The following is an 18,311-nucleotide window of genomic DNA, read 5'->3' on the forward strand; positions in this document are numbered from 1 at the left end:
CTGTTCTCATCCAATAACTAATAAAAGTCAAACCTGAGGATGAATAAAGCAGTACCAATTTTGTTTAAGTGCTAGTTCAAGATTAATCCTCTCAGAGATGAGAATAGGTGGGCCCTCTTGCTATCAGATAACAAATAGCACAAACAAGGCAGAACATATCTTTAATTTATGGAAATACATTAACAGCTATTGCCTTTTTAATTTATTCACAGGATTCTAACATGCTTGCTTGCCATAATTACTGGCACTGGGCGCTCTACCATATTGAAAAGGTTTGTGTCATGATGCTCTCAAATGTTGAAAGATCTGGACTTTTGCTTCTCCTGTTAATCATGATCTCACGGTGGAGTCCACTCGCTGATTTTCAAGCATGGAAATTGTATAAGAAATAAAAATATTGCATTGGTGAAATGTTTTCTGAAGTCAAGTTGTAGATCTGGTCTTGAGGCTTAGTCTGAGGTTATAGCTGCTCTGCCTCTTGTCTGACCTGTACAATATGTGGAAGGCTTGATATCTGCAGTATTTCATTTTAATAAGCTGGTGAGAGGGATTGTTAGTTGCTGGGGGGGGGAATGCCAGTCTCCCCACTAGCATAATGAGGGGAGCTACCATGGTCAGCCACGTTCATACTTTCCGTTTAGCAACTGGTGTGTTCAAATTCTGCTCCACGTAACATAGGCTGATATTTATGGAGATGAGGTTGGAAATCAGCTGTGGTTTTATTGAGTGGCAGAGCAGACCCAAGTAGTCACATGGCCATTTTTCGCTTCTATTTCTTATTTTTGCTCTTACAGACACTGCAGTTAGGCTTATATCCTTAATCTTCAATAAAATTTACTTCATATTGGTGTCCTTCTCCTGCAGGGTGAATATGAAGCAGCTCTCACGTTCTACGATGACTATGTGAGTATAAACTAATTAAAGAGTTGGTGGAAATACTTTCAGTTCTGAATCCCAGTCCTGTTCCTGTTCTGACGTGTCAATCCATGGCCTCCTCTTGTATCAAGATGAGGCCACCCTCAAGGTGGAGGAGCAGCACCTTATCTTCCATCTGGGTACCATCCAACCTGATGCTACAAATATTAATTTCTCCTTCCAGTGAACAAATCCCCTCCCCCCCCCCATTCACCACTCCGACCTTTCACCTCTTCTCACCAGCCTATTACTTACCCCTGGATCCCTTTCTCCTTCTTAGTCTCCTGTTGTCCGCTCTCCAATCAGATTCTTTCTTCTCCAGCCCTAGACCTTTCCCACCCACCTGGCTTCACCAACTTACCTTCCGGCTAACCTCTTACCCCTCCCCCCATCTTTTTATTCTTGCATCTTCCCCTTTCTTTCTCCATCCTGGAGAAGGGTCTTAGCCCGAAAAGTTGACTGTTTGCTCTTTTCCATTGATGCTGCTTGTGCTGTCGAGTTCCTCCAGCATTTTATGAGTGTATTAATTTGTAGCTGGTTTATTTTACAGGGTATATAGCTTTTCTAATCTTTGTACTTCAATTTTCACTCAGGATTATGTTCTGGAGTTAGATATTTCAGTAGTCCATGTCACTTTTTGTTTGAGGTACTGTTGCTTTATCAATGTAAACAATGATGAATTGAATTTATCTGGCACTTTCAGTCTTAGTTTTGTAAAGTACTGAGAAATTCCATCTGTTTTTCTTGATCTTTGTATGTGCTTAATGCTGATATATTTGCATGCATGTAATCTAGCAATGTATAGAATGTATGGCTTAGAAATACTTAGAAATATTTTTCAGCACAATTTGCAAGGACTAAGGAGCTAATTTGTGCCATTTGGATGAATCCTTGATTGCAAAGTCTTGTAGTACTTGAGCTCCAATGTTTTGGCTCTGCTGGCCATCTGTTACCAATGCAGGATGAACAATACAGTGAAGCCAAGTGGAGAAGCTGCGAGCGGTAGAGAAATGGACAAGTGATCCGGGGGTGTTAGAAGGTCTACAACGAGAACAATGATTAGTGACGGGGTCAGGGAGATGAAAGGAAATGTCCAGAGTTCAGAAGTTTGAAGGTTGATAGTAGGATTATCAGACTAAATAGAGGGGCTGTGCCTTAGCAGAGAAAAGGCAGGCAGAAATAACAAGCCTGCAGGAAACATTCAGAGATTGGGAACTGTGGTGAGGGATGGATGTTCAGTGTCCTGAAATCAGACTTTGGAAGTAAAGAGAGGACTGGCCAGAGTACCTGGAGGTTTGCCCTTAAGGCAGGGTGGAACTGGAGATCAGGGGTTAAGTTAGGGGTATACTGTAGTGTTCAAAACCCGCCAGAGATTAGAAATTAGGGGTGGGTTGTCATTGAAAGACCTAGGGATGAAGGGGCATTGATAGTGGATCAAAAGAGAGCACATTAATTTAAAATAAATCTGCTTGGGCCAGGTCCCCAGACAGCTTCTATTGGAGGCTTTGTTTAGGTTACGCTGCTGTGAATCCTGCTACACAATGAAAACATGGCAGATTTGGGAGTCAACAATAATGGTCAATCTTTGGAATAATATTGTTAGTTTCTGGGCAAAGCTTCCCTGGACCATGCATTGGTGTGGCAACTGCACCATCAGCACAGGAATGACCTTCAACTTGGGCAACCTTTCAGATTTTGAGGGTAATACAATTGACCAGGAAATGGATGCTCTCATGGTCCCCTCTAGAAGTAAGAACTTTTCAGAAAGCAGAGAACTAATGAAGAAGCAACTCCAAGCATGACTGGATGTCCAGACCATTGGTCTTTAAAGATTCCATTGCTCTTCATATGTGATGTCAACCAGCGCATTGCTCCAGGATCCCTAGAGTGTTCCTCAATGATCGATACCTCATCTGCCTGTCTCACGCTTCTCACTTACTTTTCCATCCTGGCCATCTACTCTTTTCACTCTCAGTCCTGAATTAGGGTCTTGACTCGAAAGGTAACCACCTCTTTGCCCCCAACGGTTGCTGCTTGACCTGCTGAAATCTTCCAGCAGTTCGCTTTATTGCATCAGATTCAAGCACCTGCCGTCAGCATTAAGCACATACAAAGATCAAGAAAAACGGAGGGAACTTCTCGGTGCTTTATAAAAATAACAAAAGGCTGTAAGTGCCAGATAAATTTAATTCATTATTGTTTTCATTGATAAAGGACCAGTACCCCTGAACAAAAAGTGCACACGGACTACTGAACTGCCCTTTGTTGCTGTTTATTTCAAGAACCCTCTTCAGAGACAATTGTTGCAACTATTATTTTGCATTTTGAATCCCACAGTGCCATTGCTGGTAATCATTTTAAATTTCCCAGGTTTTTATTTGATTGGGAGAATCAGCTGACAAATCCCAAAAATAGGACATCAACCAGATTGAACTTTAACCTGTTTTTCTCTCCACTGATGCCATCCATTTTATTGGGTATTTGCAGCATTTCTGTTTGATTCCAGCAAGATGATTAAAAAGTTAGTGGTGGATTCAAGTTCTTGAAAACTAATTTAGTAGTAAGGTACTTCAACCTTGTATATTTTATCCCAAGAATGAAAATTAATGAAATTATAGCTGCTTAAGTACATTCACTAAGATTTCTCATTTCATTAATCAGGTTCAGGAGAATGATTTCTGTAGGTGAGATTTAATCACAGCTGCCATTGGTGTCACTGATACCCACACATGATTGTGTTTTCTTTCCTTAGTTTCTGTTATGTTTCTTCGGTTTTCTTTGTGTAGCTCACTTTCTGTGATGCTTTGATGTAGATTTCCAAAAGCTGTTTCACATCTGGATCAATGCTGGACATAGTGGATGCATGCTCTATGTTGTTTCGCCTCCAAATGGAAGGTAAGTCCTTATTCTTGTCAGCGACACAAAAAGTGTATTTGTGTGTTCTAATCTGTATGTCCATTCAGTATCCTAACCTTATCTGCAGGGCTATCTACCACCCCTAATCTAATTCCATTTGTTTTGTTACCCTGTATATGGCATGCACCCAGTTTCCAATTTGGCTTACTATTTACGGCTGTGACTTCAGTCATCGAAATCCCACTTTTCATCTTTATTCTTTAAATCTCTACATCTCCTTATTCTTCCTTGACCATTGCAGATGAAACTTTTCTTTCATGGGTGTAAGAGTATATCCTGCAGTCTCTCAAATCTGTTGTACCATTCAATTCCCATATTCTCGGAACGCATGGAGAAATGAGTGATTTCAATATGGAGTGTACTGAGTGATGAAACAAACACATTTTTCTGACCTCAAGAATTCCACAGTTTTACGACTTCCTGCCGACAGGGATATCTCACTTCAATTCTAGATTGCTGACCCCTTGTCTTGAAAGCCAAGATGGTAGATGCTGGAAAACAGTATGATGGTACTGGCGCTTCATGCATGATGAGACCTGGGTGGTGGCAGGGGGAATCACAGCCTGGGGGAAGAGATGCTTTCCCACTTTAACAGTTCTTGTCCTAATGTTATAGTACCTCGTGCCTGATGGTAGGGTGGTATGGGGTGGGGAGGAGGGTCAAGGAGGTCATTGGACAGATGGGAGGGATAATTGTCGATGCTAAGGGCACTGCGCGCACAGTGTTCCTGATGAATATCTCTGCTAGGTGGAAGAGAGACCTCGGTGATCCCCTCAGCTCTCCTCACAGCCCTTTGTAGGGATTTATTTCTCTATTTAGTGATACAGCTCGGAGCAGGCCCTTCCAGCCCCTTGAGTCATACAGCCCCAGAAACCCTACAACCCCGATTAACCCTATGTGACTCTTGCTTCGGCTAGCGGCTTAATATAGGGGGTGATGGCCCCTAGCCTGGCAAATCTTAAGAAATCTCATTTGGGTGGATGCTGTGCGATGTGTCCCGTTACAAATCAGTACCCCGAAATAACAAACAGTACACAATATGCGATTAAATGATTGAGCTTTATAATTCTTACCTTGACTATATGCTTAGTAAAGAAAACAAAAAAAAGAATTAAAAAAACGTTGGAGCTCACTGATAAGCTGGTCGGCCATCATTGACCTCTGATTGTTGCTGACCTTCGGACCCTCGCTCCACGTCCATTCCGTCCGCCGTTCCACCAACTCTCTCCATTTGTGTCTTCTCTCCTCATCTCACCCTGGCAAAAGACTGTGAAAATCTCTCTTCCAGACTCACAAGAAAGAACAACGTTTCTCCCATTGGGTAGCCCCCACATTCCAAATCCTGTTATCTCTAGTCATAACCCAAATGTTGCTGCTACAGAGAAGCCATTACATTAGCAGTGAAACCTTGCAGTATGTTATACCTAACCTAATCACTGGACAATTTACAATGACCAATTGACCTACCCAGTAGGTCTTTGGACTGTGGGAGGAAACTGGAGTGCAGGGGAAACCCACACATTCCACAGGGTCCTTACGGAGTGATGCCGGAATTGAGCTCAAATTCCAGAACGCCCTGAACTGTCATAGCGTTGCATTAACTGCTGGCCTACCGTGGTGCTGAACTTGACTTGATCTGCCTTGCAGTTCCTGTACCAGGTGGTTACGCAGCAGCTCAGAACACTCTCGGTGGTGCGCTGTTATTCTCTCTACAACCGCTGCAAGTCCTGTTGGACCTGCAGAACATCACCAGCATTTTCTGCTTGTTAGTTCTTTAACCAGGAAGACTCGATCTAGTCTCTTCATAGATGAAACTACCTCTTAGCAGCCACTTCGGCATTTCCTCTGAGAATCTTGCATGTTTCAATGAGATTTCCTTAAGTTAGGCCTGAATGTCCCATCCCTGGCTTCATTCTAGAAAACCTGCTTTGAGCTCCCTTTATTCTTCCTCAGACGATGTAATCAAAATTGCACAGACAACTCCAGATGATGTCTCTCAAAGGCCTTGTGCGGGTGTAATAAGACATCCTTGCTCTTGCATTCGGAGCCTATTTCAGTGGTAGCCAGCACATCATTCACCTTCTTAATTACTTTCTGTGATGGAACACTTCCTTCAGTAACTGATGTACAAGGATATCAAGGTCTCATTGCACCATCCTCTTTTCCAGTCTCTTGCCATTCATAAAATAATTGGTCTTAAGGTTATCGCTTTGTTTCTTAAAACATAATGTTTGTGCATTATAATACTAATTTGCTGATGTATTTGCCCTCCCCCCCCGCCACTCTTCACTAGCACAACCTGTAACATGGAATGTTACTTTACATTCTTTCATCCAAGTCATTAATGTACATTGCCCTAGCACTGATTATTTCTCGCTACCTGACAACCAGGAAACGGTCAATTTATCCTAAGGAGCCTGGAGTGATGAGTGTGAAGTCCAGGAGAAACTTGCAATCAGTCAGGAAAAGAAATGTAAATAGCGGCAGAGGGTCAAATTTGAAATTAGGAGATATTTAAACATTTTAGGAAAATTTGATGCGAGAGCAGATGGTTAGAGTTGCTGACTACAGGAAGTGGACAACACTATATTTGTTCTTTCCATTGTCCACATACAACAAGTACTAACGGTCACATAATTAAGCACTTCCTGAGAGTCAAGGAACCAGTCTAGTTATTTATTTTATTGACTCTGCGCTCTTCCACAGGTATTTCTGTTGGCCATCGTTGGAAAGAGCTTGTCAAAGTTACCAAGAATCACAGCAAGGATCACATTCTCATCTTCAATGATGCCCATATACTCTTGTCCCTTCTTGGAGCTGAAGACACTGAGACAGCAGCTCAACTCATCTCATCATTGCAAGAACTCTCCCAGTAAACACTCTGAAGGGTTTGGTTCTTTGAGCATCTAATGGATTAAGAGAACATTTGCCTATTTGTCTACTGGAAGGCAAGATGACAAACTTGTCTACAGTAATATACACAGGCATATTAAAAGAAAGAAAGGGGAAATATAGAAAACAATTTAAAAATAACATTATAGCTATGTTCTACCCTCAGGAGCTATTGCAGTCTAAAAAATGTGAGTTTAACTTATTTTTAAAAATATTTTTTTTGGATGTCCTTATTGTATCTTCCTGAGACTTAGCGGAGGAACTGCACAAGGATGTTGCCATTCCTGGGATAGAATTGAGTACCATAACACGGATTGCTTACATTGGAATGCTCAGGAACTAGAATGGTTTTGGTGGTTTCATTTGGTAGTAACATTATAGAATGGCAGCACCCAACTGTCACTCAGTGATCATCTCTGACAATTGTGTAGGACTTCCTATACTAATACCATGATCACCAAAACCAGTCAGAGCTGTGGCATCTTAGTGATTCACCTCAAAACCTCTCAGCCATCTGCAAGGTACAAGTCAGGAACGTGACAGGATGATTGTGCAGCTGTAGCCACCAACACTAACGAAGTTTCAAACCATCCAGGATAAACGGTCCAACTTCACAGATGCCACCGCAAGCATTCATTCCCTCTGTCAACAATGTACTGCCATGTGTAACATCTACAAGATGCACTAAAGTCACGTATCTAAAAACTTAGAACTTCCCAAACCTGTGACCTCAGTGCCAAAGGCAGCTGGTGTTCGGGAACATCATCAGGTTCCTCTCTGATGCCGACAGTCTGTCTAATGTAAAGCTCACGAGGTGCGAACTCTGTAACTCTCTGCCCAACAACCCAGGTGGATTATCTTCAACAGAAAACTGTGCTGCTGTAGTTGAATAAAGTGGGGCATTACCAACTTCCCCAGGGGAATAAGTAATGGGCAACAGTGATGAGCAGAGATGTCCAGGTCACAAAACATAAATAAAGTTCTTACAAAGATTAAAGATCTGCTTACATCTATTTCTGAAAAAGCATAACTTAATATTAAAAAGGAAATTAATTTCAATTGCCATCTCCGGCATGAGGCAGTAATTTTAGAAACAAAGTTTAGAAGTAGAAAACTGATAGTTTTATTTTTAATTTTCAGAAGTCCTGGTGAAAACTGTCAGTACCAGCTTTGTCAAGATTTGGGACTTCCTCTCTGTCAAGCAATAATGGAATTTTCAAACGGAAATTACAGTCGCACTGTAGATCTGTTAAACCCAGTTCGTTACCAAATCCAGAAGATTGGTGGTAGTAATGCACAGGTACTTCAGGATAATTGACACAATGAAATCCAACTCTGGTGATAATGCCAGATCAATATGTCACTGGGCATGCTCAAGATTACTCTTCTCATATAAGACCAACGTGTCTATGTGAATAGGGCATTATGTTCCAACTCTTGGTAATATAAAACCTGTTCTGGAGCCATTCCTTTAAAATTATCTTCTTTCTTACAGAGAGATCTCTTTAATCTGCTGCTGATCAATGCTGGTTTAAAATCAGACGACAAATTTCACAAGAAGCTAGCTCGGTATGTGCCACCATACATTATATTTTCAGAATCAGGTTTAATATCACTGGCATATCTCATTGTTTTGTGGCAGCAGTATAGTTACTACATAATAGTAAAAAATGATAAATTGCAATAAATAAATAAATGTCTTCGGGGAGGAAGAAATTAAATTTAAATTAAACAAGTGGTGCAAAAAGAGAGGAACAAATAGTGAGGTCGTGTTCATGGGCTGATTGTCCATTCAGAAATCTGATGGCAGAGGGGAAGAACCTCTTCCTCAACATTGAGTGTGTGTCTTCAGGCTCCTGTACCTCCTTGATGGTAGCAATGAGAAGAGGGCATGTCCTGTGTGATAGGAGTCGTTACTGATATTTGCTGCCTTTTTGAGCTATTGTCTTTTGAGGGTGTCCTCGATGCTGGGGAGGTTAGTGCCCATGATGGATCTAGTTGAATTTACAATTTTCTGCAGCTATTTCTGATCCTGCGCAGTGGCCCCTCCATACTAGATGGTGTTGCAACCAGTTAGAATGCTCTCCATGTTATATTTGTAGAAATAGTGAGTTTCATTGGTGAAATACCAAGCCTCTTCAAACTCCTTATGAAGTATAGCTGCTGTCATGCCTTTTTTGTAATTGCATCAATATATTGGGCCCAGGTTAGATCTCCAGCGATGTTGACGTCCAGGCACTTGAAACCACTCACCCTTTCCACTGCTCCTCCATCAATGAAGACTGGTGTGTATTCCCTTGATTTTCCCCATTCTGAAGTCCACAATCAATTCATCGCTCTTACTGACATCGAGTTCAAAGTTGTTGTTGCGACACCACTCAACCAGCTGATCTGTCTTGCTTCTGTACACCTCGTCACCATCTGGAGTTCTGCCAACAATAGTTGTGTCATTGACAAATTTACAAATGGTGTTTGAGCTATGCCTAGCCAAGACCAGAAGACATGGGAGCAAAATTAGGCTATTCAGCCCATTCAGTCTGCTCTGCTGATCCTGAATGCTACTCAACCCCATACACCTGCCTTCTTGCCATATCCTTTGATGCCCTGACCAATCAGGAAACATCAACTTTTGCTTTAAATATACCCATAGACTTGATCTTCACCGCAGTCTGTGGCAGAGCATTCCACAGATTCACTGCTTTCTAGCTAAAAATATTCCTCCTTACCTCTGTTCTAAAGGTTGCCTCTCAATTTTGAGGCTGTGCCCTCTAGTTCTGGGTACCCCCACCAGAGGAAGCAACCTCTCCACATCAACTCTATCTAGTCCTTTCAACATTTGGTAGGTTTCAATGAGATCCCTCCCACATTCTTCTAATTTCCAGTGAGTACAGGCCCAAAGCTGACAAACACTCCTCGTATGTTAACCTTTTCATTCCCAGAATCATCCTCGTGAACCTTCTCTGGACTCTGTCCAATTATAATGCATCCTTTCTGAGATATGGGGCCCAAAACCATTGACAATACTCTAAGCACAGCCTGACTGATGTCTTATAGAGCCTCAGCGTTATCTCCTTGCTTTTATATTCTATTCCTGTCATGGGACCGGTTGGCCGTTCCCCTTTAACATTTCTTTCTCCCTGATTATGCTCCAATTTCAGTCATTTGATCTCTATTTACTGCTAGTTTACCCAATTACCATACACCTGGTTTTCATCAGAGACGGGGAAATAAATATCTATCGCAGGTTGCCAGTTTGTTGGTTTATTCTCGTGTGATACTTTGTTCCTTTGTCCAATTAGAACCATTAGTTCTAAGTTCCGCTCTAGTTTCTGGATAGTCCCTGTAAATCCCGTCTCCTTGTCAAGATTGCTCCGGTTGGCTGTTCTACGTTTGCGTCTATGCCAGCATCCCTAACTCAGTCGACATGGCGGTGACCTGCACTTGGGCTCTCCTCAGTCGGTCACTTGCAACAATTCCCTTTGAAATAAATGCCAACATTGCATTTGCCTTCTTTACCACAGAATCGACCTGTAAATTAACTTTCTGGGAGCCTTGCATGAGGACTCCTAAGTCCCTTGGCATCTCTGATGTTTGAACCTTCTCCTCATTTAGATAATAGTCCGCACTATTGTTCCTTTTACCAAAATGCATTCATACGTTTCCCAACAGGTGGGAGGAAAGGATGAAATTACCAATCAATTATCAAGGTGGGCTGCAATGCAGCTAATTAGAATGAACAATTATTATTTCACATCAAGCAAGTTTATTATGACATCTGCTATATTTTTATGTTTACATATGTTCTGTGATATGATATGATAAGGTACTCCTTATATCTGCAGTGCCTGCACTAGCAACAATATTAACCCAAAGCATTTTATCTGGTGAATTGGAAACAAAGTCTTAGCGTATTCAGTGTATACTAGATGGCTATTGAATGAACCTAGAATCGTGCAGCAACAGAGCAAAGGAGAGCCGAACCTCCACCTGTAAGGATTTTAAATCAGTTTTTAAAAAAAGCAAAGTTAAAGTCTGTCCCAGGCCTTATAGGCTCATCAGGTCGATGCTAATGCTGGTTTCCGTGGCGTGAAGTGACCCCCCCCCCCCCCCCCCAATGAAACACCAGTCTATTGCAGGGTTTTTGCTGGTACTCATTTTTAGCTGGCAATGTGTGGTTAAGTGCCTTGCTCAAGGACATAACACGCTGCCTCAGTTGGGGTTCGAATTCATGACCTTCAGATCACTAGTCCAATGCCTTATCCACTTGGCCACTTTAAATCTGTGACATTTTAATATCTGTACGTTAGTCTCTTTAGGTTATTAGTTTGCCTAATTCCATTAAAGTTGTAACACTGAGTGATAAATGCACCTTTACAATCAGATGGTATTCCTGCTGATATTCTAAAACTAGATGGAGAGGAATTTCAGTCATTCAGTGCATTCACACACTCATCTCCCATACCTGAGCAGATGAGGAATGCTAAATGACTCTTTGAAGAATGATTGAGGTAACTATAGATGGGCCACCGTGCTGTCTGCTCCAGAAAGATTGCTCATCATGCTCTTCCATAATCACCTCATCACAGTTGCCAGAATATTGCTTCCTATATCACAGAATAATGTTCTCGTTGTTCATACCTCTGAAATACAGGGAACAGGATTAACTGCTATTCATAGCCGTTTTGCTCTCATAAACATTTTTGGCTGTGTCAGTTAAGAGCGACTGTGGAGCAGCCTTCTGCTGAAACCTGGCCCCATCTTCCATCAGCTACGAAACAGCATTCATAATCATGACCTCCCTACATTTCTCTGAGTGTTCTGGGAAGCAGTATGGTGTATGTTCAGTTAACTGAAGAATAGAAATCAATACAGAGAAGAAGCAATTGTCATGGTAATATTGGCCTTGCTGGTGAAATGACTATCCTTCAGCAGAGGCAATCACTGAGTGGAACCCAGGAAGGCATGGGAGAATTTTATCATTATCTTGTGCCTTTACCTAGAGATGACTCTTGATATGGGCAGTGAGTCACGTTTTTCATATGTTACAAGGTAATATGGTGCAGAATAGGTTGGTTGGTAGAAGACCTCTGTCATAACCCTTTTGATTGTAAGATCTATCCCTTTCATTTGATCAAAGGCACAGAAATACATCTCTCTTTTAGTTATCTCTTTGCAAACCAATGAGTCTACAGGAGAACCATTCTCACCAAAGAGTACTGTAGATCAAAGTTGCATCATTTCCCCAACATTTTCTCAATCTTTCTTACTGTAGTATTTCTTATTGTCTCCAACAAAGCATCTGGGTGTGAAGAGCTTAATGTTAAGATTAGCCTGCAGCTACAATACACAGTCTGCAGATGATACTTGTGTTTGCATACTCTTAGGGGCTGAGCTCCAAGCTATTATTAATTGCAACCACTGACCTTTTGTATTCCACTCCAGCTTGCCAATCTTGCACTTAGAACAAATTACTTTTCCAACTGAAACAGTTTTTTTCAGGATCTGTTAATTCATACACACAAGCAGACTGTTAGGATTTGCATTTAGTGGCTGTCAAGGAATAATAATATTAAAAGTCCAAATTATAGAAATTGTGTCTATCCTTAAAGTTATCTAATTTTCAGAAAATGCAGATGAAACCCCTATGCCCTGAAATTATCCTAAAGAAAATAAGTAGCGTTTATTGTTTAGAAAACACTTTTACTATTTTGGAGATGATACTTTTCAGGAAAAAAAACATGTTAATACATTTATGATTCCATTTGGTAATTTCAAAGATCTTACATCGATATTGTAGATGCATAGAAATTGTATTATTGTGATTGTCACTGGACTTTCTAACTGCTTTAGTGTTAACATTTCAATTTTCCTTCTAACAACAGGTGCTTGCTGATGGAGCGAGATGCCCTGAGACCAAACTCTCAAATGACCGAAAGACTTATTCGCAAAGCTACAGCGTTGCACAGTGTAGAGTAAATCAGGATATGTGCAGCAACATAAAATAGGATAGATTCGTTTTGCATAATTGAAATCTGTTAGCAATTATTGATTATTATTATGCAGAAGATGGGAGAAGGGAATGGCGGTATAGGGAAGCGAAAGGAAGACTGTGAAGGGATAAGGGGGAATACAGGAATGTTGTTAATGGGGAGCTGGAAAGAGAAAAGAATATTGGGAAAGGAAGGAGTAAGTGGATGAAGATGCATGGATTGGGAAAGTGGGGTTGGGGAAGAAAACTCTGGTTAATACTTTGGGATGAAGAGTGAGAGACTAATCTTAAATGTTCTTACTACAGGGGTAGGGAATTCTACGGGACCAAATCAGAGTGTAGTAACTGAATAGGGCAGTAAACATTGTCTAGCTGGGCTTTAATAAGGCCTTTGACAAGTTCCAACATGGTAGGCTAGTCTGGAGGGCTAGATCACATGGGTTCCATGGTAAATAGTCAATTTGATACAAGATTCACTAAGTAAAAAGATACAGAAGGTGGTAGTGGAGGAGTGTTACTCAGATTGGAGGCCTTTGAACAGTGGTGTGCCACAGGGTTCAATGCTAGTTCCACTGCTGTTTAACATTTATATTTATGATTTGGATTTCAATGTTGTTAACATAGCTAGTGAATTTTGGGATGACATCAAAACTGATGGTGTAGTGGACAGTGAAGGTTATCTAAAGATCTAGATAAACTGGGCAAATGGGCCAAGGAATGGCAGATTGACATACCTTGAGCTGTTGAAGTTTGGGAAATTAAATTAAGACAGGACTTGCACACTAAAGTTAAGAACCTGGAGACTGATCCAGAACAGAGGATCCTAGGAGTGCACATGGACAGGGTACTGAAGAAAACATTTGGTTTGCTTGTTTTCATCTGTCAGGTGTCCTGTAGTAGCATTGATTCCTCAAGAATCATACAAAAAAAAACTCCAACATTTCCAGTTCTGATCATAGATCTTATAACAGAGGCACAAAGCATACATTTCACTTCCCTTCACCATCTCCTAAGCTGTGAATATTGTAAATGAAAAAGGAAGTTGGCAAAGAAATAGACATCTATTTGCTGCATTCAGTGGATTTTGCTTTTAAAGACTACAAATGCAGACTGAGAATTAGTACTCAATATCAGCAACATCCCTTTGGAGTGTTCAAGTATGCACCAACTGATGAAGTAGCGTTTTCCATTCTCACTTCAGATTGTCATTTCCTCTCAGAGATGTGTTTCCTAGATCAAATTTTCCAATCATTTTCATTCAGAGTATGAATTCAAATTAAACTGGAGCTGTCTAGGGGTTTCTAGAGGCACCAAGGGGGAAGTGCATCAGTGAAATTCAATCTTATTCCAATCCAGTAGCTTCCCTCTTCCATACAATTACAAAGACACTCTTTTCAACCAGACTGAACACCAGCTCAAATTTTAAATTTTTATTTGTTAGTAAATTATTTCTTGGTACCCCATTCATTGTAAATTTTGTTCTGAGTCTGTGCTTACTTTTGCTATCTGCTTGAGATGTTGAGTGTTAGCTTCCTGTAATTTGTTTCATGTATTGGTAGAATCATTGAGATTGCAGAGTGCTCTTGCATTGTTTTGGAAAATCCTCTTGAACAGGGGTCCCCAACCTTTTTTTATACTGTGGACCAATACCATAAAGCAAGGGGTCCAAGGACCCCAGATTGGAACCCCTGCTCCAGAAAATGGTCTTGTAGTACTTTGTACCTTATTTTCATTTTACTTGTTCTTCTAAACCCATTTTTCATAGGATTTTAGAAACTTTATCATGCCTAATCCACAATTACTAATACAAACATATCTTTTACTTGTTGCCCCAAAGGTTCCAGATTCATACTCAATTCACTTTTGCATTCAATTTAATAGAGAAAGATATACTTAAAATTTAGGATTTGACAGTGTAATTTGTGTAGATACAATAACTGAAAATGCACTTTTTAAAAATAAAGTAATTCTATGCAAAACATTTCTCATTAAGTTATCATTTATTGGGCAGGTTGTATCATGTAGAAACCTTCTTGATTGGATCACGGTGGTTAACGAATCTGTGTTGTAAATGGGGCTTCTGATGTTCAAATCTAACCTGCCATTACAAGATACTTCCATTCATCTCTAAGGAAGGAAGGTTACTGAGTAGTATTCAAAATGATCTGTGCAATGTAATGAAACATCTACCCAGTTTTTGCACTCAGCTGCTGACTAACGTGTTGAATGTTTCCAGTCTGTTTTATTTCAGACTTCCAATGGCTGTAGATTTTCACTTTTGAATGAGAAGGGAGTAGAGGGTTTACACTGATAGTTAGGTGAGAAAAGTTAAGAGTTGGCTTAATGGAGCATAAATGCTCATGTAGACTCTTTGGGCCAAAGGGCTGCTTCTGTGCTGTCTGTAATCCAACATGGTTACTGTTCCTCCAACGTCTGTGGTCACAATACCTCCAAATTCCCCTCTATCTCCGCAGTGAGAACATTTTCACCAGAAAGATTGCAGGGACTAAAGAAATGCAAACTTTGCAATTATGATTAAAGTTAAACAATTAGTACATTTCTTATTTTTGACATCCATGCCCCATGTGATTTCTTTTCAAATAACATGCTCAAGCCAATGCATACCAATCATTCATCTTCTTGTAATCTCTGCTGTCAGGATATGGGCCATATTAATCAAACCTTGTACATGGCATTTGTATGCTACAGCTTAACTACAAACTTCAAACATTGTCAACTAATAAACTATGATTGGTACATTCTTCAAATATACATGATATTTCCCTTTCACTTAAAGGACAAGATGGTGCAGCTAACTGGTTGGGGAAGAGAGTAAAATAAGGAACTCCTTCCCACAATGGAGACTGTACAAATCAGCAACACTCTTGCTTCCTTGACCCACCCCTGCATGCACTAAATAAAAGCTGATTGTATCAAGATTATCAGGAGTCATGTAAGAAAATACAAAACTATTAAGTCTATTTACCTCCATCAATCCAACCACTTATCACTAACCCCCCCCCCCCCTCACCCCAGCTGATAAAGCACCAGACCCAGCTCCTGTCCAGGGTTTCATTCTGAGGTCAACTGTCCAGTTGTACAGGAAAATGCTGGTGAATCTATATAATTGCCTCTGTAGGTCTCCTGCTGATGAAAATGTCAGGAAAGTGTAGCCAGTGGGTGATCTTCATAGAGGTCAGGGGTCATTACCCCTTAGCCATGGCTCTTTGATCCCAATATAAAAACCATCGTCCATATTATCGATGAACAGGACCTGTATACAAGTGACTTATGTACTGCAGAGCAAAACGAGAGGGGCGCCAGTTCAGAGCAGGCAACGATGATCTAGTGTGGGAATGGCAGGAAGTGAATAGAATCCCCAGAGGCAGTGCAAAATGGATCTTTCAGGGATGCACTTTTGGAGTATTGCATAGGGGAATATTCTCTCGACCTGAAGAAGGTTTTATGATCAACGCAGCTTAGATTTACAATTTCAGTCCCTAGGGTGAGGGTGTAGCTTTATGAAGAGCAGTTGAGGACAGTGGAGTTGGGGAGACTGGGAACATAGATGTTCTAAAGGCCATGGAATGCTGATATTGAAAGGTATTCCCTTTATGGTTGTCTGCTCTAGGTTTTAGTCTTGTTTCTACAGTATTTCAATGAAGCAGCTTGGATATTTCACTACATTGTTGTAGAATTTTCAAAAATAATTCTTTTATGTAGCCCATGCCAATTTTTGCCCATCCCTAATTATTCTTGATCTAAGTGGCTTGCAAGGCCATTTCTGAAATAGCTGTATGTGTGGGACTGTAATCACAGAGGAATTGCTTGAGAAGGAATGAGTTTTTATAGGTGCACTGTAGAAAGCATTCTTCTAGGGTGCATCACAACCTGGTATGGAAGTTGTCCTGTTCAAGACTGGAAGAAGCTGCAGGAGATCATGAATCTAGCCCAGCACATCTCACAAACCAATCTTCCATCCTCGGATTCACTTTACACCGCACGCTGTCGGAGCAGTGCTGCCAGGATAATCAAGGACAAGACCCACCCAGCCAACACACTTTTTGTCCCACTTCCCTCCAGGAGAAGGTTCAGGAGCTTGAAGATTTGTACGGCTAGATTTGGGAACAGATCCTTTCCAACTGTGATAGGACTGCTGAACGGATCCTGACCCGGATCTGGGCCGTACCCTCCAAATATCCGGACCTAACTTGCACTACCTTTCCCTTTTCTATTTTCTAATTATGATTTATAATTTAAAATTTTATTATATTTACTTCGATTTGTACTTCAAGGAGCATGAAGCGCAGTATCAAATATCGCTGTGATGATTGTACGCTCTAGTATCAATTGTTTGGCGACAATAAAGTAATTCCTAAGTAATGTTCCCTGCAGGATCTAGTGAACCAGGTGAGTTTTACAATAACGCTGGCTGGGACAGGACCACACACATGCAGCAAATTAAATATTAAATTTACTTTTTCAACTTCACTGAATGATATTTTACCTCAAAGAAATCATTAAAAAAAACTAAATGTTATTTATGTGATTATGGATTATTCTGGTGTAATGCTGACATGACAGGTTCTGCCTTTCTGCAGTTCTATCACTAGGTGGCAGCACAGACGGGTCGTTCATTACAATTTGGGGTTGGATTTAGAGCAGACATCTCAATTTCAAATTCATTTTAATTTAAGTTACTTTATCCTTTCAGCTCCTTTCACAAACCTGCAAACCAATGAGTTTCTCTCCCTCCCCCCACCCACACTTCTGTGGACTAAATTGTAACCTTCACTGAACTGCCCATTAATGGAAGGTGATAATTGGAATCAGGCAGGGGTATTTTCACATTCCAAAGCCTGTTGATATCCCAAGCAATGCAGCGTAAGTTTAGCTGTAGGTGAGGTGGCTATGACAGCTTCAGGATTCCTGGCAGTGGATCCAAGATAGAAGGTACCTACAGGGTGAAGATCACCTCTTTCTAGCCATATTTGCGAATGCCCTGACAAGGAAGACTTAATCCTCACATCTTCCTTCCTACTGTCCCAGCTTGTGCTCAATGATTATTGACTGTTGTGCTCTCTGATTATTGCCTCTCCATCTCCATGTAATTTTTTGAACTATTCATAAACATACTTTATTCATAATAATATATACAGGAAGTACAATTGGTAGCTATCATTCTCTATATTAATGGTGCTTTCAAATTAGCACATTCTCCCTGTTAACATTACATTCTTACTGCCTGTAATGCCACTGGCATTTAAGGCAGCAATGAAGGTCCTCCATTTCTGTCTGTCCTTGGCCAATTTTGGTCTTGGTCTTAGTGGTGTTCAGAGCTTCCTTCATCCAGGCGGTAGCTTATTGGTTTTCACTACAGTCAGTCATGCAAGTCCAGGGTGGAGAGTCAGGAATACCATTGCACACAGATGTAGAAGGATTCTTCGTTGCTGTATCAGTTTTGTTTGACCATTCAGGGTTGTTAGCCCTGAACTGACTGAACCTGCAGGACAGTAGACCACTCTTAGTCTGGCCTCTTCCCTCTGACTGTTTGTCATGGGTGACCCCACAAAGAACCATCGCATAAAGCCCTGACTCC

At 40.9% G+C, this 18,311-nt stretch overlaps 1 protein-coding gene across 6 annotated transcripts in view; it reads left to right on the forward strand.

Moving 5' to 3' along the window:
* The window catches only part of ttc38 (tetratricopeptide repeat domain 38), a 64,800-nt gene extending 50,121 nt beyond the window's left edge, over positions 1 to 14,679 (forward strand). For 5 of the 6 annotated variants that reach the window (XM_059978084.1, XM_059978079.1, XM_059978080.1 and 2 more), the window contains exons 8-14: positions 213 to 272; positions 865 to 903; positions 3,729 to 3,810; positions 6,538 to 6,703; positions 7,864 to 8,023; positions 8,219 to 8,292; positions 12,606 to 14,679. In XM_059978084.1, the coding sequence (XP_059834067.1) occupies positions 213 to 272; positions 865 to 903; positions 3,729 to 3,810; positions 6,538 to 6,703; positions 7,864 to 8,023; positions 8,219 to 8,292; positions 12,606 to 12,699 (675 nt within the window). In that variant the 3' untranslated portion in view covers positions 12,700 to 14,679. Of the gene's footprint in view, positions 1 to 212; positions 273 to 864; positions 904 to 3,728; positions 3,811 to 6,537; positions 6,780 to 7,863; positions 8,024 to 8,218; positions 8,293 to 12,605 lie in introns of those variants that run through there. The other variant, XR_009513679.1, reaches the window with a different exon arrangement.
* Positions 14,680 to 18,311: the final 3,632 nt, after the last annotated feature.

This window comes from Hypanus sabinus, chromosome 8 (genome assembly GCF_030144855.1).
Source record: "Hypanus sabinus isolate sHypSab1 chromosome 8, sHypSab1.hap1, whole genome shotgun sequence".
NCBI classification, from domain to species: Eukaryota; Metazoa; Chordata; class Chondrichthyes; order Myliobatiformes; family Dasyatidae; genus Hypanus; species Hypanus sabinus.